The sequence below is a fragment of the Oncorhynchus keta genome, chromosome 3, assembly GCF_023373465.1.
Source record: "Oncorhynchus keta strain PuntledgeMale-10-30-2019 chromosome 3, Oket_V2, whole genome shotgun sequence".
NCBI lineage: Eukaryota > Metazoa > Chordata > Actinopteri > Salmoniformes > Salmonidae > Oncorhynchus > Oncorhynchus keta.
In genome coordinates this window covers 33418800-33440678 of record NC_068423.1, presented here as the reverse complement: position 1 = coordinate 33440678, position 21879 = coordinate 33418800, and the positions used below count along the sequence as shown (strand labels likewise).

General features: G+C 49.5%; 1 protein-coding gene and 1 long non-coding RNA gene across 4 annotated transcripts in view; both read left to right on the top strand.

Annotated features, from left to right (window-relative positions):
- Window positions 1–15567, top strand: part of b3galnt2 (beta-1,3-N-acetylgalactosaminyltransferase 2) — an 80093-nt gene extending 64526 nt beyond the window's left edge. The window contains 5 exon segments of the mRNA XM_052496802.1: window positions 2517–2642; window positions 11458–11617; window positions 13145–13201; window positions 15413–15473; window positions 15476–15567. Of these exon segments, the coding sequence (XP_052352762.1) occupies window positions 2517–2642; window positions 11458–11617; window positions 13145–13201; window positions 15413–15473; window positions 15476–15552 (481 nt within the window). The 3' untranslated portion in view covers window positions 15553–15567.
- Window positions 15568–16042: 475 nt separating this feature from the next.
- Window positions 16043–19048, top strand: LOC127915929 (uncharacterized). Of its 3 annotated transcripts, XR_008092970.1 has the most exons (8): window positions 16043–16078; window positions 16849–16992; window positions 17137–17184; window positions 17737–17904; window positions 18049–18144; window positions 18433–18648; window positions 18745–18864; window positions 18913–19048. It is a non-coding gene; the product is annotated as an uncharacterized LOC127915929 (long non-coding RNA). The 3 variants fall into 3 exon arrangements; XR_008092971.1 differs by lacking the exons at window positions 16043–16078; window positions 16849–16992 and adding an exon at window positions 16785–16800 and having other exon boundaries at window positions 17065–17184; XR_008092972.1 differs by lacking the exons at window positions 16043–16078; window positions 16849–16992; window positions 17137–17184 and adding exons at window positions 17242–17304; window positions 17545–17616.
- The last annotated feature ends 2831 nt before the right edge of the window (window positions 19049–21879 follow it).

Here is a 21879-nt window from a genome sequence, read left to right as displayed (position 1 = left end):
AGCCTGACGCTTACCGTCCCCAGCCTGACGCTACCGTCCCCAGCCTGACGCTACCGTCCCCAGCCTGACGCTACCGTCCCCAGCCTGACGCTACCGTCCCCAGCCTATCCCCAGCCTGACGCTACCGTCCCCAGCCTATCCCCAGCCTGACGCTACTATCCCCAGCCTGACGCTACTATCCCCAGCCTGACGCTACTGTCCCCAGCCTGACGCTACTGTCCCCAGCCTGACGCTACTGTCCCCAGCCTGACGCTCCTATCTCAGCCTGACGCTCCTATCTCCAGCCTGACGCTACTGTCTCCAGCCTGACGCTACTGTCTCCAGCCTGACGCTACTGTCCCCAGCCTGACGCTACTGTCCCCAGCCTGACGCTACTGTCCCACAGCCTGACGCTACTGTCCCCAGCCTGACGCTACTGTCCCCAGCCTGACGCTACCATCCCCAGCCTGACGCTACCATCCCCAGCCTGACGCTTACCATCCCCAGCCTGACGCTACCATCCCCAGCCTGACGCTACCATCCCCAGCCTGACGCTACCATCCCCAGCCTGACGCTACTATCCCCAGCCTATCCCCAGCCTGACGCTACTATCCCCAGCCTGACGCTACTGTTCCCAGCCTGACGCTACTGTTCCCAGCCTGACGCTACTGTTCCCAGCCTGACGCTACTGTTCCCAGCCTGACGCTACTGTTCCCAGCCTGACGCTACCGTCCCCAGCCTGGCGCTACAGTCCCCAACCTGACGCTACCGTCCCCAGCCTGACGCTACCGTCCCCAGCCTGACGCTACCGTCCCCAGCCTGACGCTACCGTCCCCAGCCTGACGCTACCGTCCCCAGCCTGACGCTACCATCCCCAGCCTGACGCTACCATCCCCAGCCTGACGCTACTATCCCCAGCCTGACGCTACTATCCCCAGCCTGGCGCTACTATCCCCAGCCTGACGCTACTATCCCCAGCCTGACGCTACTATCCCCAGCCTGACGCTCCTGTCCCCAGCCTGACGCTACCATCCCCCGCCTGATGCTGCCATCCCCCGCCTGACGCTACTATCCCCAGCCTGACGCTACTATCCCTGCCTGACGCTACAGCTGAAAACTGTTGTTCTGATTAAAGCAATAAAATTGGCCTTCTTTAGACTAATTGAGTATCTAGAGTATCAGCATTTGTGGGTTCCATTACAGGTTCAAAATGGCCAGAAACAAAGACCTTTCTTCTGAAACTCGTCAGTCTATTCATGTTCTGAGAAATTAAGACTACTCCATGGGAGAAATTGCCAAGAAACTGAAGATCAGGTAGAACACTGTGTACTACTCCCTTCACAGAACAGAGCAATCTGGCTCTAACCAGAATAGAAAGAGGAGTGGGTCGCCCCGGTGCACAATTGAGCAAGAGGACAAGTACGACGAGTGCCTAGTTTGTGAAACAGACATCTCACAAGTCCTCAACTGGCAGATTTATTAAATAGTACCCGCAAAACACCAATCTCAACGTCAACAGTGAAGAGGCGACTCAGGGATGCTGACCTGCTAGGCAGAGTTGCAAAAAAGCTAAATAACAGGAAGATTGGAAAAAAAGTGTTATGGACAGACAAAAGTTTTGAGGTGTTCGGATCACAAAGAAGAACATTCGTGAGATGCAGAAAAGATGCTGGAGGAGTGCTTGACGCAATCTGTCAAGCATGGTGGAGGCAATGTGATGGTCTGGGGGTGCTTCGGTGGTGGTAAAGTGGGAGATTTGTACAGGGTCAAAGAGACCTTGATGAAGGAAGGCCATTTTGCAACGCCATGCCAATTTCCTCCTACAACAGGACAATGACCCAAAGCACAGCTCCAAACTATGCAATAACTATTTAGGGAAGAAGCAGTCAGCTGGTATTCTGTCTGTGCTTGCCACTCCATTATAGTCACTGGATCTCAACCCTATTGAACTGTTGTGGGAGCAGCTTGACCACATGGTACGTAATAAGTGCCCATCAAGCCAATCCAACTTGTGGGAGGTGTTTCAGGAAGCATGGGAGTGGCCAGCACAGACACCGGATCTCAACCCTATTGAGCTGTTGTGAGAACAGCTTGACAGTATGGTGCGTAGTGCCCATCAAGCCAATCCAATTCAAGCCAATCCAACTTGTGGGAGGTGTTTCAGGAAGCATGGGGTGAAATCTCTTCAGATTACCTCAACACATTGACAACTAGAAGGCCAAAGGTCTGCAAGGCTGTAATTGCTGCAAATGGAGGATTCTTTTACGAAAGAGAAGGTTGAAGGACAAAAATTATTTTATTTATTATTATTTATAACCTTGTCAACTTCTTGACTATATTTCTTATTGGTTTTGCAACTCATTTCATGTATGTTTTCATGGATAACAAGGACATTTCTAAGTGACCCCAAATTTTTGAATGGTAGTGTGGTTATGTTGTCTGACAGGTGAGTTAATTCATGATCTGTTGTCTGATAGGTGGGTTAATTCATGATCTGTTGTCTGATAGGTGGGTTGATAACTCCTGCTGTTTTACAGGTCGGTGGGAAACGCTGCGTTTGATCTGCTCCTGAAGACGGATGATGATTGTTATATTGACGTGGACAAGGTTTTAATGAAGATCGACCACAAGGGCCTGAAGAGAGACAACTTCTGGTGGGGAAAGTGAGTACTGTACAGATACAGTGTGGTAGACTGTGTCTGGATACGTTGACACGGCCTGGTAGACTGTGTCTGGATACGTTGACACGGCCTGGTAGACTGTGTCTGGATCGTTGACACGGCGTGGTAGACTGTGTCTGGATACGTTGACACGGCGTGGTAGACGGTGTCTGGATACGTTGACACGGCGTGGTAGACTGTGTCTGGATACGTTGACACGGCGTGGTAGACTGTGTCTGGATACGTTGACACGGCGTGGTAGACTGTGTCTGGATACGTTGACACGGCGTGGTAGACTGTGTCTGGATACGTTGACACGGCGTGGTAGACTGTGTCTGGATACCGACACGGCGTGGTAGACGGTGTCTGGATACGTTGACACGGCGTGGTAGACTGTGTCTGGATACCGACACGGCGTGGTAGACTGTGTCTGGATACGTTGACACGGTGTGGTAGTTGACGGTGTCTGGATGTGTCTGGACGGACACGGCGTGGTAGACTGTGTGGATACTGGGACTGTGTCTGGACGTTGACACGGCGTGGTAGACGTGGGATAGACTGTGTCTGGATACGTTGACACGGCGTGGTAGACTGTGTCTGGATACGTTGACACGGCGTGGTAGACTGTGTCTGGATACGTTGACACGGCGTGGTAGACTGTGTCTGGATACGTTGACACGGCGTGGTAGACTGTGTCTGGATACGTTGACACGGCGTGGTAGACTGTGTCTGGATACGTTGACACGGCGTGGTAGACTGTGTCTGGATACGTTGACACGGGCGTGGTAGACTGTGTCTGGATACGTTGACACGGCGTGGGTAGACTGTGTGTGTCTGGATACGTTGACACGGCGTGGTAGACTGTGTCTGGATACGTTGACACGGCGTGGTAGACTGTGTCTGGATACGTTGACACGGCGTGGTAGACTGTGTCTGGATACGTTGACACGGCGTGGTAGACTGTGTCTGGATACGTTGACACGGCGTGGTAGACTGTGTCTGGATACGTTGACACGGCGTGGTAGACTGTGTCTGGATACGGACACGGCGTGGCAGACTGTGTCTGGATACGGACACGGCGTGGTAGACTGTGTCTGGATACGTTGACACGGCCTGGTAGACTGTGTCTGGATACGTTGACACGGCGTGGTAGACGGTGTCTGGATACCGACACGGCGTGGTAGACTGTGTCTGGATACCGACACGGCGTGGTAGACTGTGTCTGGATACGTTGACACGGCGTGGTAGACTGTGTCTGGATACCGACACGGCGTGGTAGACTGTGTCTGGATACGTTGACACGGCGTGGTAGACTGTGTCTGGATACGTTGACACGGCGTGGTAGACTGTGTCTGGATACGGAGACGGCGTGGTAGACTGTGTCTGGATCGTTGACACGGCCTGGTAGACGGTGTCTGGATACGTTGACACGGCGTGGTAGACTGTGTCTGGATACGTTGACACGGCGTGGTAGACTGTGTCTGGATACGTTGACACGGCGTGGTAGACTGTGTCTGGATACGTTGACACGGCGTGGTAGACTGTGTCTGGATACGTTGACACGGCGTGGTAGACTGTGTCTGGATACGTTGACACGGCGTGGTAGACTGTGTCTGGATACCGACACGGCGTGGTAGACTGTGTCTGGATACGTTGACACGGCCTGGTAGGCGGTGTCTGGATACGTTGACACGGCGTGGTAGACTGTGTCTGGATACGTTGACACGGCGTGGTAGACTGTGTCTGGATACGTTGACACGGCGTGGTAGACTGTGTCTGGATACGTTGACACGGCGTGGTAGACTGTGTCTGGATACGTTGACACGGCGTGGTAGACGGTGTCTGGATACGTTGACACGGCGTGGTAGACTGTGTCTGGATGACGGACCTGTGCGGCGTGGTAGACTGTGTCTGGATACGGACACGGCGTGGTAGACTGTGTCTGGATACGTTGACACGGCGTGGTAGACTGTGTCTGGATACGTTGACACGGCGTGGTAGACTGTGTCTGGATACGTTGACACGGCCTGGTAGACTGTGTCTGGATACCGACACGGCGTGGTAGACTGTGTCTGGATACCGACACGGCGTGGTAGACGGTGTCTGGATACGTTGACACGGCCTGGTAGACGGTGTCTGGATACGTTGACACGGCGTGGTAGACTGTGTCTGGATACGTTGACACGGCCTGGTAGACTGTGTCTGGATACGTTGACACGGCGTGGTAGACTGTGTCTGGATACGTTGACACGGCGTGGTAGACTGTGTCTGGATACGTTGACACGGCGTGGTAGACTGTGTCTGGATACGTTGACACGGCGTGGTAGACTGTGTCTGGATCGTTGACACGGCGTGGTAGACTGTGTCTGGATACGTTGACACGGCCTGGTAGACTGTGTCTGGATACGTTGACACGGCGTGGTAGACTGTGTCTGGATACCGACACGTGGTAGACTGTGTCTGGATACGTTGACACGGCGTGGTAGACTGTGTCTGGATACGTTGACACGGCGTGGTAGACTGTGTCTGGATACGTTGACACGGCGTGGTAGACTGTGTCTGGATACGTTGACACGGCGTGGTAGACTGTGTCTGGATACGTTGACACGGCGTGGTAGACTGTGTCTGGATACGTTGACACGGCGTGTAGACTGTGTCTGGATACGTTGACACGGCGTGGTAGACTGTGTCTGGATACGTTGACACGGCGTGGTAGACTGTGTCTGGATACGTTGACACGGCCTGGTAGACTGTGTCTGGATACGGACACGGCGTGGTAGACTGTGTCTGGATACGTTGACACGGCGTGGTAGACTGTGTCTGGATACGTTGACACGGCGTGGTAGACTGTGTCTGGATACGGACACGGCGTGGTAGACTGTGTCTGGATACGTTGACACGGCGTGGTAGACTGTGTCTGGATACGTTGACACGGCGTGGTAGACTGTGTCTGGATACGTTGACACGGCGTGGTAGACTGTGTCTGGATACGTTGACACGGCGTGGTAGACTGTGTCTGGATACGGACACGGCGTGGTAGACTGTGTCTGGATACCGACACGGCGTGGTAGACTGTGTCTGGATACGTTGACACGGCGTGGTAGACTGTGTCTGGATACGTTGACACGGCGTGGTAGACTGTGTCTGGATACGTTGACACGGCGTGGTAGACTGTGTCTGGATACGGACACGGCGTGGTAGACTGTGTCTGGATACGTTGACACGGCGTGGTAGACTGTGTCTGGATACGTTGACACGGCGTGGTAGACTGTGTCTGGATACGTTGACACGGCGTGGTAGACTGTGTCTGGATACGTTGACACGGCGTGGTAGACTGTGTCTGGATACGTTGACACGGCGTGGTAGACTGTGTCTGGATACGTTGACACGGCGTGGTAGACTGTGTCTGGATACGTTGACACGGCGTGGTAGACTGTGTCTGGATACGTTGACACGGCGTGGTAGACTGTGTCTGGATACGTTGACACGGCGTGGTAGACTGTGTCTGGATACGTTGACACGGCGTGGTAGACTGTGTCTGGATACGTTGACACGGCGTGGTAGACTGTGTCTGGATACGTTGACACGGCGTGGTAGACTGTGTCTGGATACGTTGACACGGCGTGGTAGACTGTGTCTGGATACGTTGACACGGCGTGGTAGACTGTGTCTGGATACGTTGACACGGCGTGGTAGACTGTGTCTGGATACGTTGACACGGCGTGGTAGACGGTGTCTGGATACGTTGACACGGCGTGGTAGACTGTGTCTGGATACGTTGACACGGCGTGGTAGACTGTGTCTGGATACGTTGACACGGCGTGGTAGACTGTGTCTGGATACGTTGACACGGCGTGGTAGACTGTGTCTGGATACGTTGACACGGCGTGGTAGACTGTGTCTGGATACGTTGACACGGCGTGGTAGACTGTGTCTGGATACGTTGACACGGCGTGGTAGACTGTGTCTGGATACGTTGACACGGCGTGGTAGACTGTGTCTGGATACGTTGACACGGCGTGGTAGACTGTGTCTGGATACGTTGACACGGCGTGGTAGACTGTGTCTGGATACGGACACGGCGTGGTAGACTGTGTCTGGATACGTTGACACGGCGTGGTAGACTGTGTCTGGATACGTTGACACGGCGTGGTAGACTGTGTCTGGATACCGACACGGCGTGGTAGACTGTGTCTGGATACCGACACGGCGTGGTAGACTGTGTCTGGATACGTTGACACGGCGTGGTAGACTGTGTCTGGATACCGACACGGCGTGGTAGACTGTGTCTGGATACGTTGACACGGCGTGGTAGACTGTGTCTGGATACGTTGACACGGCGTGGTAGACTGTGTCTGGATACGTTGACACGGCCTGGTAGACTGTGTCTGGATACGTTGACACGGCGTGGTAGACTGTGTCTGGATACGTTGACACGGCCTGGTAGACTGTGTCTGGATACGTTGACACGGCGTGGTAGACTGTGTCTGGATACGTTGACACGGCGTGGTAGACTGTGTCTGGATACGTTGACACGGCGTGGTAGACTGTGTCTGGATACGGACACGGCGTGGTAGACTGTGTCTGGATACGTTGACACGGCGTGGTAGACTGTGTCTGGATACGTTGACACGGCGTGGTAGACTGTGTCTGGATACCGACACGGCGTGGTAGACGGTGTCTGGATACGTTGACACGGCGTGGTAGACTGTGTCTGGATACGTTGACACGGCGTGGTAGACTGTGTCTGGATACCGACACGGCGTGGTAGACTGTGTCTGGATACGTTGACACGGCGTGGTAGACTGTGTCTGGATACGTTGACACGGCGTGGTAGACTGTGTCTGGATACGTTGACACGGCGTGGTAGACTGTGTCTGGATACGTTGACACGGCGTGGTAGACTGTGTCTGGATACGTTGACACGGCGTGGTAGACTGTGTCTGGATACGGTGACACGGCGTGGTAGACTGTGTCTGGATACGTTGACACGGCGTGGTAGACTGTGTCTGGATACGTTGACACGGCGTGGTAGACTGTGTCTGGATACGTTGACACGGCCTGGTAGACTGTGTCTGGATACGTTGACACGGCGTGGTAGACTGTGTCTGGATACGTTGACACGGCGTGGTAGACTGTGTCTGGATACGTTGACACGGCGTGGTAGACTGTGTCTGGATACGTTGACACGGCGTGGTAGACTGTGTCTGGATACCGACACGCGTGGTAGACGGTGTCTGGATACCGACACGGCGTGGTAGACTGTGTCTGATACGTTGATACGGCGTGGTAGACTGTGTCTGGATACGTTGACACGGCGTGGTAGACGGTGTCTGGATACGTTGACACGGCGTGGTAGACTGTGTCTGGATACGTTGACACGGCGTGGTAGACTGTGTCTGGATACGTTGACACGGCGTGGTAGACTGTGTCTGGATACGTTGACACGGCGTGGTAGACTGTGTCTGGATACCGACACGGCGTGGTAGACTGTGTCTGGATACGTTGACACGGCGTGGTAGACTGTGTCTGGATACGTTGACACGGCGTGGTAGACTGTGTCTGGATACGTTGACACGGCGTGGTAGACTGTGTCTGGATACGTTGACACGGCGTGGTAGACTGTGTCTGGATACGTTGACACGGCGTGGTAGACTGTGTCTGGATACGTTGACACGGCGTGGTAGACTGTGTCTGGATACGTTGACACGGCGTGGTAGACTGTGTCTGGATACGTTGACACGGCGTGGTAGACTGTGTCTGGATACCGACACGGCGTGGTAGACTGTGTCTGGATACGTTGACACGGCGTGGTAGACTGTGTCTGGATACGTTGACACGGCGTGGTAGACTGTGTCTGGATACCGACACGGCGTGGTAGACTGTGTCTGGATACGTTGACACGGCGTGGTAGACTGTGTCTGGATACGTTGACACGGCGTGGTAGACTGTGTCTGGATACGTTGACACGGCGTGGTAGACTGTGTCTGGATACGTTGACACGGCGTGGTAGACTGTGTCTGGATACGTTGACACGGCGTGGTAGACTGTGTCTGGATACGGACACGGCGTGGTAGACTGTGTCTGGATACGTTGACACGGCGTGGTAGACTGTGTCTGGATACGTTGACACGGCGTGGTAGACTGTGTCTGGATACGTTGACACGGCGTGGTAGACTGTGTCTGGATACGTTGACACGGTGTGGTAGACTGTGTCTGGATACGTTGACACGGCGTGGTAGACTGTGTCTGGATACGTTGACACGGCGTGGTAGACTGTGTCTGGATACGTTGACACGGCGTGGTAGACTGTGTCTGGATACGTTGACACGGCGTGGTAGACGGTGTCTGGATACGGGCACGGCGTGGTAGACTGTGTCTGGATACGTTGACACGGCGTGGTAGACTGTGTCTGGATACCGACACGGCGTGGTAGACTGTGTCTGGATACGTTGACACGGCGTGGTAGACTGTGTCTGGATACGTTGACACGGCGTGGTAGACTGTGTCTGGATACGTTGACACGGCGTGGTAGACTGTGTCTGGATACGTTGACACGGCCTGGTAGACTGTGTCTGGATACGTTGACACGGCCTGGTAGACTGTGTCTGGATACGTTGACACGGCGTGGTAGACTGTGTCTGGATACGTTGACACGGCGTGGTAGACTGTGTCTGGATACGGACACGGCGTGGTAGACTGTGTCTGGATACGTTGACACGGCGTGGGTAGACTGTGTCTGGATACGTTGACACGGCGTGGTAGACTGTGTCTGGATACGTTGACACGGCGTGGTAGACTGTGTCTGGATACGTTGACACGGCGTGGTAGACTGTGTCTGGATACGTTGACACGGCGTGGTAGACTGTGTCTGGATACGTTGACACGGCGTGGTAGACTGTGTCTGGATACGTTGACACGGCGTGGTAGACTGTGTCTGGATATGTTGACACGGCGTGGTAGACTGTGTCTGGATACGTTGACTGTGTCTGGACGTTGACACGCGTGGTAGACTGTGTCTGGATACGTTGACACGGCGTGGTAGACTGTGTCTGGATACGTTGACACGGCGTGGTAGACTGTGTCTGGATACGTTGACACGGCGTGGTAGACTGTGTCTGGATACGGACACGGCGTGGTAGACTGTGTCTGGATACCGACACGGCGTGGTAGACTGTGTCTGGATACCGACACGGCGTGGTAGACTGTGTCTGGATACGTTGACACGGCGTGGTAGACTGTGTCTGGATACCGACACGGCGTGGTAGACTGTGTCTGGATACCGACACGGCGTGGTAGACTGTGTCTGGATACGTTGACACGGCGTGGTAGACTGTGTCTGGATACGGACACGGCGTGCTAGACAGTGTTCAGTAGGAGTGCTGATCTAGGATCTAGTATCCTTTGAAGTGGTTAGAGAGTTGGGCGGCAGGTAGCCTAGTGGTTAGAGCGTTGGGCGGCAGGTGGCCTAGTGGTTAGAGCGTTGGGCGGCAGGTGGCCTAGTGGTTAGAGAGTTGGGCGGCAGGTGGCCTAGTGGTTAGAGAGTTGGGCGGCAGGTGGCCTAGTGGTTAGAGCGTTGGGTGGCAGGAGGCCTGGTGGTTAGAGAGTTGGGCGGCAGGTGGCCTAGTGGTTAGAGCGTTGGGCGGCAGGTGGCCTAGTGGTTAGAGAGTTGGGCGGCAGGTGGCCTAGTGGTTAGAGAGTTGGGCGGCAGGTGGCCTAGTGGTTAGAGAGTTGGGCGGCAGGTGGCCTAGTGGTTAGAGCGTTGGGTGGCAGGAGGCCTAGTGGTTAGAGAGTTGGGCGGCAGGTGGCCTAGTGGTTAGAGCGTTGGGTGGCAGGTGGCCTAGTGGTTAGAACATTGGGCGGCAGGTGGCCTAGTGGTTAGAGAGTTGGGCGGCAGGTGGCCTAGTGGTTAGAGCGTTGGGTGGCAGGAGGCCTAGTGGTTAGAGCGTTGGGTGGCAGGAGGCCTAGTGGTTAGGCGTTGGGCGGCAGGTGGCCTAGTGGTTAGAGCGTTGAGCCAGTAACCGAAAGGTTGCTGGATTCAATCCCGACATGACAAGGTAAAAATCTGTCGTTCTGCCCCTGAACAAGGCAGTTAACCCACTGTTCCCCTGAACAAGGCAGTTAAACCACTGTTCCCTGAACAAGGCAGTTAAACCACTGTTCCCCTGAACAAGGCAGTTAAACCACTGTTCCCGGTAGGACGTCATTGTACATAGGAGTTTGTTCTTAACTGACTTGCCTAGTTAAATGAAGGTTTAAACCAGGGGAAAACTGCCTACAGCCTAGACAGATAGTTCTCCAGACTCATTTTGCTCAGAGCAGCTCCTAGTTAGATAAATTCTAAGTGTCTTTCTGTCTGCCTGCCTGTTGGTCTGTTGTTCTTCCTACTGTTAGACAGCTAGGTGGTGGACCACATTGGGAAGTGTGTCTGCCTGCCTGCCTGCCTGCCTGCCTGTCTGTCTGTCTGTCGTTCTTCCTACTGTGAGACAGCTAGGTGGTAGACCACATTGGGAAGTGTCTGTCTGTCTGTCTGTCTGTTGTTCTTCCTACTGTTAGACAGCTAGGTGGTGGACCACATTGGGAAGTGTCTGTCTGTCTGTCTGTTGTTCTTCCTACTGTTAGACAGCTAGGTGGTGGACCACATTGGGAAGTGTCTGTCTGTCTGTCTGTCTGTTGTTCTTCCTACTGTTAGACAGCTAGGTGGTGGACCACATTGGGAAGTCTGTCTGTCTGATGTTCTTTCTTTCCCAGTTTCCGTCAGAGCTGGGCGGTGGACCGCATTGGGAAGTCTGTCTGTCTGATGTTCTTTCTTTCCCAGTTTCCGTCAGAGCTGGGCGGTGGACCGCATTGGGAAGTGGCAGGAGCTAGAATACGCCAGTCCAGCCTACCCGGCCTTCGCCTGCGGCTCGGGCTACGTGGCCTCCAGGGACCTCGTCCAATGGCTGGCCAGCAATGCAGAGCAACTCAAGGCCTACCAGGTACACGGCACCAAACACTTTCAAAAGAAAGGAGGACCAAGGCCCTCTTCATATAATTAATTAAAATGCCTTTATTAGTATGGCATGTTCAATAGAAACAAGGTTTTAGAAATCTGGGGGTGATTTCTCACCCTTCCTGTAGGGTTGTGATTGGTCCATTTGCTGTCATCTAGTGGACATTTTGACCAATTGCCCTCAGCTATTTTTTTAAATTTTACCTTTATTTAACCAGGTAGGCTAGTTGAGAACACCTTTATTTAACCAGGTAGGCTAGTTGAGAACACCTTTACTTAACCAGGTAGGCTAGTTGAGAACACCTTTACTTAACCAGGTAGGCTAGTTGAGAACAAGTTCTCATTTGCAACTGCGACCTGGCCAAGATAAAGCATAGCAGTGTGAACAGACAACACAGAGTTACACATGGAGTAAACAATTAGCAAGTCAATAACACAGTAGAAAAAAATGGGCAGTCTATATACATTGTGTGCAAAAGGCATGAGGAGGTAGGCGAATAATTACAATTTTACAAAGCAGATTAACACTGGAGTGATAAATGATCAGATGGTCATGTGCAGGTAGAGATACTGGTGTGCAAAAGAGCAGAAAAGTAAATAAATAAAAACAATATGGGGATGAGGTAGGTAAAATGGGTGGGCTATTTACCAATAGACTATGTACAGCTGCAGCGATCGGTTAGCTGCTCAGATAGCTGATGTTTGAAGTTGGTGAGGGAGATAAAAGTCTCCAACTTCAGCGATTTTGCAGTTCGTTCCAGTCACAGGCAGCAGAGTACTGGAACGAAAGGCGGCCGAATGAGGTGTTGGCTTTAGGGATGATCAGTGAGATACACCTGCTGGAGCGCGTGCTACGGATGGGTGTAGCCATCGTGACCAGTCAGTGAACTGAGATAAGGCGGAGCTTTACCTAGCATGGCCTTGTAGATGACCTGGAGCCAGTGGGTCTGGCGGCGTTTAGACTGCTGTTGTTCATGTTTTGCTTTGTTCTAGTGGACTATGGAATATATAGCTTTCTGATTCTTGACACTTCTCCCAGTCATATTTAAGGTTAGAACTACCTTTCTAAGTGTTCTAATACTTCTAGCTTGGAGTTGTATCTTTATGATAACATAGCTACAGTATTTAACTTTTTAATGTGGATAGTATTGCTTACTGGGTGTGTCCATTCAATTTTGTAACCACTCCCTCTTCTAATTAGGGCTAATTGGAAAAGAGGTTCACAAGAGGACATTGTGTTATTTCTTTGTACTCCCTGACGAAGGCCATGCAGCCGAAACGCATCGGATTTTTAAAACTTTGTTTCTATTGAACATGACATACTAATAAAGGCATTTTAATTCATTATATGAAGAGGGCCTTGGTCCTCCTTTTCTTTATGATGACCAATTCACCCCTTTTACTAAAGAGCACCTTCTGTCTACCACAATGTACTATTGTGTACCTTCCTTCTCTTTCTACCAGAAAAGCAAGGCACCATTGGAGACTCATAATGTGTTACGTTTTGTTTCAGGGGGAAGATGTGAGCATGGGGATCTGGATGGCTGCTGTTGGACCACAGAAATACCAGGTAAAGAACCAGATGACACTAGTATAGTAGAAATACCAGGTAAAGAACCAGATGACACTAGTATAGTAGAAATAGCAGGTAAAGAACCAGATGACACTAGTATAGTAGAAATACCAGGTAAAGAACCAGATGACATGACTATAGTAGAAATACCAGGTAAAGAACCAGATGACACTAGTATAGTAGAAATACCAGTTAAAGAACCAGATGACACTAGTATAGTAGAAATAGCAGGTAAAGAACCAGATGACACTAGTATAGTAGATATACTAGGTAAAGAACCAGATGACACTAGTATAGTAGAAATACCAGGTAAAGAACCAGATGACACTAGTATAGTAGAAATAGCAGGTAAAGAACCAGATGACACTAGTATAGTAGAAATACCAGGTAAAGAACCAGATGACATGACTATAGTAGAAATACCAGGTAAAGAACCAGATGACACTAGTATAGTAGAAATACCAGTTAAAGAACCAGATGACACTAGTATAGTAGAAATACCAGGTAAAGAACCAGATGACACTAGTATAGTAGATATACTAGGTAAAGAACCAGATGACACTAGTATAGTAGAAATACCAGGTAAAGAACCAGATGACACTAGTATAGTTGAAATACCAGGTAAAGAACCAGATGACACTAGTATAGTAGAAATACCAGGTAAAGAACCAGATGACACTAGTATAGTTGAAATACCAGGTAAAGAACCAGATGACACTAGTATAGTTGAAATACCAGGTAAAGAACCAGATGACACTAGTATAGTAGAAATACCAGTTAAAGAACCAGATGATACTAGTATAGTAGACATAGCAGGTAAAGAACCAGATGACACTCGTATAGTAGAAATACCAGGTAAAGAACCAGATGACACTAGTATAGTAGAAATACCAGGTAAAGAACCAGATGACACTAGTATAGTAGAAATAGCAGGTAAAGAACCAGATGACACTAGTATAGTAGAAATACCAGGTAAAGAACCAGATGACATGACTATAGTAGAAATACCAGGTAAAGAACCAGATGACACTAGTATAGTAGAAATACCAGGTAAAGAACCAGATGACACGACTATAGTAGAAATACCAGGTAAAGAACCAGATGACACTAGTATAGTAGAAATACCAGGTAAAGAACCAGATGACACTAGTATAGTAGAAATACTAGGTAAAGAACCAGATGACACTAGTATAGTAGAAATACCAGGTAAAGAACCAGATGACACTAGTATAGTAGATATACTAGGTAAAGAACCAGATGACACTAGTATAGTAGAAATACCAGGTAAAGAACCAGATGACACTAGTATAGTTGAAATACCAGGTAAAGAACCAGATGACACTAGTATAGTAGAAATACCAGGTAAAGAACCAGATGACACTAGTATAGTTGAAATACCAGGTAAAGAACCAGATGACACTAGTATAGTTGAAATACCAGGTAAAGAACCAGATGACACTAGTATAGTAGAAATACCAGTTAAAGAACCAGATGATACTAGTATAGTAGACATAGCAGGTAAAGAACCAGATGACACTCGTATAGTAGAAATACCAGGTAAAGAACCAGATGACACTAGTATAGTAGAAATACCAGGTAAAGAACCAGATGACACTAGTATAGTAGAAATACTAGGTAAAGAACCAGGTGACACTAGTATAGTAGAAATACCAGGTAAAGAACCAGATGACACTAGTATAGTAGAAATACCAGGTAAAGAACCAGATGATACTAGTATAGTAAAAATACTAGGTAAAGAACCAGATGACACTAGTATAGTAGAAATACCAGGTAAAGAACCAGATGACACTAGTATAGTAGAAATACCAGGTAAAGAACCAGATGACACTAGTATAGTAGAAATACAAGGTAAAGAACCAGATGACACTAGTATAGTAGAAATACAAGGTAAATAACCAGATTACAAAAGTATAGTAGAAATACCAGGTAAAGAACCAGATTACACTAGTATAGTAGAAATACCAGGTAAAGAACCAGATGACACTAGTATAGTAGACATAGCAGGTAACATAGTGTGGTAGCCTACCTGAAAACAGTCACCCTAACCAACAAGCTCGTGTTATTCTTGTCTTTCACCTTGGTTGTTAACACGAATGCCAGTTAGCATTGATAGACCTTAATAAACCTAACCCTAATTGTCTGACTGTTGTCTGATGGTTGTTGTTGTTGTTGTTGCTGTCTCCCCAGGATGCAGGCTGGCTGTGTGAGAAGGACTGCTACCAGGACATGCTGTCGTCGCCCCAACACTCCCCGAGGAGCTCCGCTCGCTCTGGGCTAGGAAGAGGGCCTGTGGGGACCCCTGTGGATGTCCCTGGGGACACAGCTAACGTTAGCTAACAGTCTGGGAAGGTAGTTAGCTAACAGTCTGGGAAGGTAGTTAGCTAACAGTCTGGGAAGGTAGTTAGCTAACAGTCTGGGAAGGTAGTTAGCTAACAGTCTGGGCAGGTAGTTAGCTAAAAGTCTGGGAAGGTAGTTAGCTAAAAGTCTGGGAAGGTAGTTAGCTAACAGTCTGGGAAGGTAGTTAGCTAACAGTCTGGGAAGGTAGTTAGCTAACAGTCTGGGAAGGTAGTTAGCTAACAGTCTGGGAAGGTAGTTAGCTAACAGTCTGGGAAAGTAGTTAGCTAACAGTCTGGGAAAGTAGTTAGCTAACAGTCTGGGAAAGTAGTTAGCTAACAGTCTGGGCAGGTAGTTGGCTAACAGTCTGGGCAGGTAGTTGGCTAACAGTCTGGGAAGGTAGTTAGCTAACAGTCTGGGAAGGTAGTTAGCTAAAAGTCTGGGAAGGTAGTTAGCTAACAGTCTGGGAAGGTAGTTAGCTAACAGTCTGGGAAGGTAGTTAGCTAACAGTCTGGGAAGGTAGTTAGCTAACAGTCTGGGACGGTAGTTAGCTAACAGTCTGGGAAGGTAGTTGGCTAACAGTCTGGGAAGGTAGTTGGCTAACAGTCTGGGAAGGTAGTTAGCTAACAGTCTGGGAAAGTAGTTAGCTAACAGTCTGGGCAGGTAGTTGGCTAACAGTCTGGGCAGGTAGTTGGCTAACAGTCTGGGCAGGTAGTTGGCTAACAGTCTGGGAAGGTAGTTAGCTAACAGTCTGGGAAGGTAGTTAGCTAACAGTCTGGGAAGGTAGTTAGCTAACAGTCTGGGAAGGTAGTTAGCTAACAGTCTGGGAAGGTAGTTAGCTAACAGTCTGGGGGACGGTAGTTAGCTAACAGTCTGGGACGGTAGTTAGCTAACAGTCTGGGACGGTAGTTAGCTAACAGTCTGGGACGGTAGTTAGCTAACAGTCTGGGCAGGTAGTTGGCTAACAGTCTGGGCAGGTAGTTGGCTAACAGTCTGGGCAGGTAGTTGGCTAACAGTCTGGGCAGGTAGTTGGCTAACAGTCTGGGAAGGTAGTTAGCTAACAGTCTGGGAAGGTAGTTAGCTAACAGTCTGGGCAGGTAGTTAGCTAACAGTCTGGGAAGGTAGTTAGCTAACAGTCTGGGAAAGTAGTTGGCTAACAGTCTGGGCAGGTAGTTGGCTAACAGTCTGGGCAGGTAGTTGGCTAACAGTCTGGGCAGGTAGTTGGCTAACAGTCTGGGCAGGTAGTTAGCTAACAGTCTGGGCAGGTAGTTAGCTAACAGTCTGGGCAGGTAGTTAGCTAACAGTCTGGGCAGGTAGTTAGCTAACAGTCTGGGCAGGTAGTTAGCTAACAGTCTGGGAAGGTAGTTAGCTAACAGTCTGGGAAGGTAGTTAGCTAACAGTCTGGGAAGGTAGTTAGCTAACAGTCTGGGAAGGTAGTTAGCTAACAGTCTGGGACGGTAGTTAGCTAACAGTCTGGGAAGGTAGTTGGCTAACAGTCTGGGAAGGTAGTTAGCTAACAGTCTGGGAAGGTAGTTAGCTAACAGTCTGGGAAGGTAGTTAGCTAACAGTCTGGGAAGGTAGTTAGCTAACAGTCTGGGAAAGTAGTTAGCTAACAGTCTGGGCAGGTAGTTGGCTAACAGTCTGGGCAGGTAGTTGGCTAACAGTCTGGGCAGGTAGTTGGCTAACAGTCTGGGAAGGTAGTTAGCTAACAGTCTGGGAAGGTAGTTAGCTAACAGTCTGGGAAGGTAGTTAGCTAACAGTCTGGGTAGGTAGTTAGCTAACAGTCTTGGACGGTAGTTAGCTAACAGTCTGGGACGGTAGTTAGCTAACAGTCTGGGACGGTAGTTAGCTAACAGTCTGGGACGGTAGTTAGCTAACAGTCTGGGCAGGTAGTTGGCTAACAGTCTGGGCAGGTAGTTGGCTAACAGTCTGGGCAGGTAGTTGGCTAACAGTCTGGGCAGGTAGTTGGCTAACAGTCTGGGAAGGTAGTTAGCTAACAGTCTGGGAAGGTAGTTAGCTAACAGTCTGGGCAGGTAGTTAGCTAACAGTCTGGGAAGGTAGTTAGCTAACAGTCTGGGAAAGTAGTTGGCTAACAGTCTGGGCAGGTAGTTGGCTAACAGTCTGGGCAGGTAGTTGGCTAACAGTCTGGGCAGGTAGTTGGCTAACAGTCTGGGCAGGTAGTTAGCTAACAGTCTGGGCAGGTAGTTAGCTAACAGTCTGGGCAGGTAGTTAGCTAACAGTCTGGGCAGGTAGTTAGCTAACAGTCTGGGCAGGTAGTTAGCTAACAGTCTGGGAAGGTAGTTAGCTAACAGTCTGGGAAGGTAGTTAGCTAACAGTCTGGGAAGGTAGTTAGCTAACAGTCTGGGAAAGTAGTTAGCTAACAGTCTGGGCAGGTAGTTGGCTAACAGTCTGGGCAGGTAGTTGGCTAACAGTCTGGGCAGGTAGTTGGCTAACAGTCTGGGAAGGTAGTTAGCTAACAGTCTGGGAAGGTAGTTAGCTAACAGTCTGGGAAGGTAGTTAGCTAACAGTCTGGGAAGGTAGTTAGCTAACAGTCTGGGAAGGTAGTTAGCTAACAGTCTGGGAAGGTAGTTAGCTAACAGTCTGGGACGGTAGTTAGCTAACAGTCTGGGACGGTAGTTAGCTAACAGTCTGGGACGGTAGTTGGCTAACAGTCTGGGCAGGTAGTTGGCTAACAGTCTGGGCAGGTAGTTGGCTAACAGTCTGGGAAGGTAGTTAGCTAACAGTCTGGGAAGGTAGTTAGCTAACAGTCTGGGAAGGTAGTTAGCTAACAGTCTGGGAAGGTAGTTAGCTAAAAGTCTGGGAAGGTAGTTAGCTAAAAGTCTGGGAAGGTAGTTAGCTAACAGTCTGGGAAGGTAGTTAGCTAACAGTCTGGGAAGGTAGTTAGCTAACAGTCTGGGAAGGTAGTTAGCTAACAGTCTGGGAAGGTAGTTAGCTAACAGTCTGGGAAGGTAGTTAGCTAACAGTCTGGGAAGGTAGTTAGCTAACAGTCTGGGAAGGTAGTTAGCTAACAGTCTGGGCAGGTAGTTAGCTAACAGTCTGGGAAGGTAGTTAGCTAACAGTCTGGGAAAGTAGTTGGCTAACAGTCTGGGCAGGTAGTTGGCTAACAGTCTGGGCAGGTAGTTGGCTAACAGTCTGGGCAGGTAGTTGGCTAACAGTCTGGGCAGGTAGTTAGCTAACAGTCTGGGCAGGTAGTTAGCTAACAGTCTGGGCAGGTAGTTAGCTAACAGTCTGGGCAGGTAGTTAGCTAACAGTCTGGGCAGGTAGTTAGCTAACAGTCTGGGAAGGTAGTTGGCTAACAGTCTGGGAAGGTAGTTAGCTAACAGTCTGGGAAGGTAGTTAGCTAACAGTCTGGGAAGGTAGTTAGCTAACAGTCTGGGAAAGTAGTTAGCTAACAGTCTGGGCAGGTAGTTGGCTAACAGTCTGGGCAGGTAGTTGGCTAACAGTCTGGGCAGGTAGTTGGCTAACAGTCTGGGAAGGTAGTTAGCTAACAGTCTGGGAAGGTAGTTAGCTAACAGTCTGGGAAGGTAGTTAGCTAACAGTCTGGGAAGGTAGTTAGCTAACAGTCTGGGAAGGTAGTTAGCTAACAGTCTGGGAAGGTAGTTAGCTAACAGTCTGGGACGGTAGTTAGCTAACAGTCTGGGACGGTAGTTAGCTAACAGTCTGGGACGGTAGTTGGCTAACAGTCTGGGCAGGTAGTTGGCTAACAGTCTGGGCAGGTAGTTGGCTAACAGTCTGGGAAGGTAGTTAGCTAACAGTCTGGGAAGGTAGTTAGCTAACAGTCTGGGAAGGTAGTTAGCTAACAGTCTGGGAAGGTAGTTAGCTAAAAGTCTGGGAAGGTAGTTAGCTAAAAGTCTGGGAAGGTAGTTAGCTAACAGTCTGGGAAGGTAGTTAGCTAACAGTCTGGGAAGGTAGTTGGCTAACAGTCTGGGAAGGTAGTTAGCTAACAGTCTGGGAAGGTAGTTAGCTAACAGTCTGGGAAGGTAGTTAGCTAACAGTCTGGGAAGGTAGTAACCTGTTCACTGCAAACAAGAGCCTTGTTGAACACAACTCTAGGTGTCATCGTCTCAGTAGGATTGCTGATCTAGGAACAGGTCCCTCCTGTCCGTGTTAACTTATTAATTATGATCTAAAAGGCTAAGCTGATCCTAGACCAGCACTCCGAGACGCTTGACACATACAGCCCTAGGTCTCTACAGAGTACAAAACATTAGGAACACCTTCCTAATATTGAGTTGCACCTGTTCAAAAGCACTTAACATTTTTGTCTTGCCCATTCACCCTCTGAACTGCACACATACGCAATCCATGTCTCAAATATATCAAGGCTAAAAAATCCTTCTTCAACCCGTCTCCTCTCCTTCATCTACATGTCTCCTCTCCTTCATCTACATGTCTCCTCCCCTTCATCTACATGTCTCCTCCCCTTCATCAACATGTCTCCTCTCCTTCATCTACATGTCTCCTCTCCTTCATCTACATGTCTCCTCTCCTTCATCTACATGTCTCCTCTCCTTCATCTACATGTCTCCTCTCCTTCATCTACATGTCTCCTCTCCTTCATCTACATGTCTCCTCCCCTTCATCTACATGTCTCCTCCCCTTCATCTACATGTCTCCTCCCCTTCATCTACATGTCTCCTCCCCTTCATCTACATGTCTCCTCTCCTTCATCTACATGTCTCCTCCCCTTCATCTACATGTCTCCTCTCCTTCATCTACACTGATTGAAGTGGATTTAACAAGTGACATCAATAAGGGATCATAGCTTTCACCTGGATTCACCTGTTTATCCTGTCAAGGTAAGAGCAGGTATTCCTAATGTTTTGTACACTGAGGACTTCAGTGATTGACGGGGACAATGGATACTGGTTTCTGAACAGTGACATTTCCTGTCAAAAGGCAGGATACCGGCGTAACCAAATGTAAAGTGCTGAATGATGTGGGAGAGACACAGATGACCATGTTACGTTTCATTCTACTGGTGTTATTTAGTCAATTATTCTCCCAAGCTACTCCTCATCGCCAAGCCTCGTCACTATTTGTAGATTTCAAACCAACACCGAATTTGTCCCACATGACCCCCTATATTACCCATCTAGTGCGCTAGTTTAGACCAGAGCCCCCTATATTACCCATCTAGTGCACTAGTTTAGACCAGAGCCCCCTATATTACCCATCTAGTGCACTAGTTTAGACCAGAGACCCCTATATTACCCATCTAGTGCACTAGTTTAGACCAGAGACCCCTATATTACCCATCTAGTGCACTAGTTTAGACCAGAGCCCCCTATATTACCCATCTAGTGCGTTAGTTTAGACCAGAGCCCCTATATTACCCATCTAGTGCACTAGTTTAGACCAGAGCCCCCTATATTACCCATCTAGTGCACTAGTTTAGATGTATTTGGGACACGGACAGGGTTTGTGAAACGATGTACAGTACTATACCAACCCATTGGTGGTGTTATTGTATTGTCAGGCACCACATACAGACTGTAATCCAATTTCACCTGAGATCTCAATGAATTTGTTCAACACATTTTTATAGATATGTGGAAGAACTCTAGATGAATGTAATGTGCAGTCTCAAATGGCACCCCAATACCTAGCTAGTGCACTACTTTTGACCAGAGCCCTACTTAATAGAGGGAATATAGTCCCATTTGGGACAGCGATTCAGGATCAATTGAGCACATTCCAGATTGATCAATAAAAAACATCACCTCTCAGAAACAATGGTTTTCTTTGTTCATTAATTTCATGAATGTATATTTGTTTACTGGCCCTGCAATTTAAATCAAGTAGCACTGATGATTGGTGACTGGTGATTGGTGACTGGTGATTGGTGACTGGTGATTGGGGACTGGTGATTGTGGACTGGTGATTGTGGACTGGGGACTGGTGACGTGATTGGGGACTGGTGACTGGTGATTGATTGGTGACTGGTGATTGTGGACTGGTGATTGTGGACTGGTGACTGGGGATTGTGGACTGGTGATGTGACTGGGGACTGGTGACTGGTGATTGGGGACTGGTGACTGGTGATTGGGGACTGGTGATTGGTGATTGGTAATTGGTGACTGGTGATTGTGGACTGGTGACTGGTGATTGTGGACTGGTGACTGGTGATTGGTGACTGGTTATTGTGGACTGGTGATTGGGGACTGGTGATTGGGGACTGGTGATTGGGGACTGGTGATTGGGGACTGGTGATTGGGGACTGGTTATTGGGGACTGGTGATTGGGGACTGGTGATTGGGGACTGGTGATTGGGGACTGGTGATTGGGGACTGGTGATT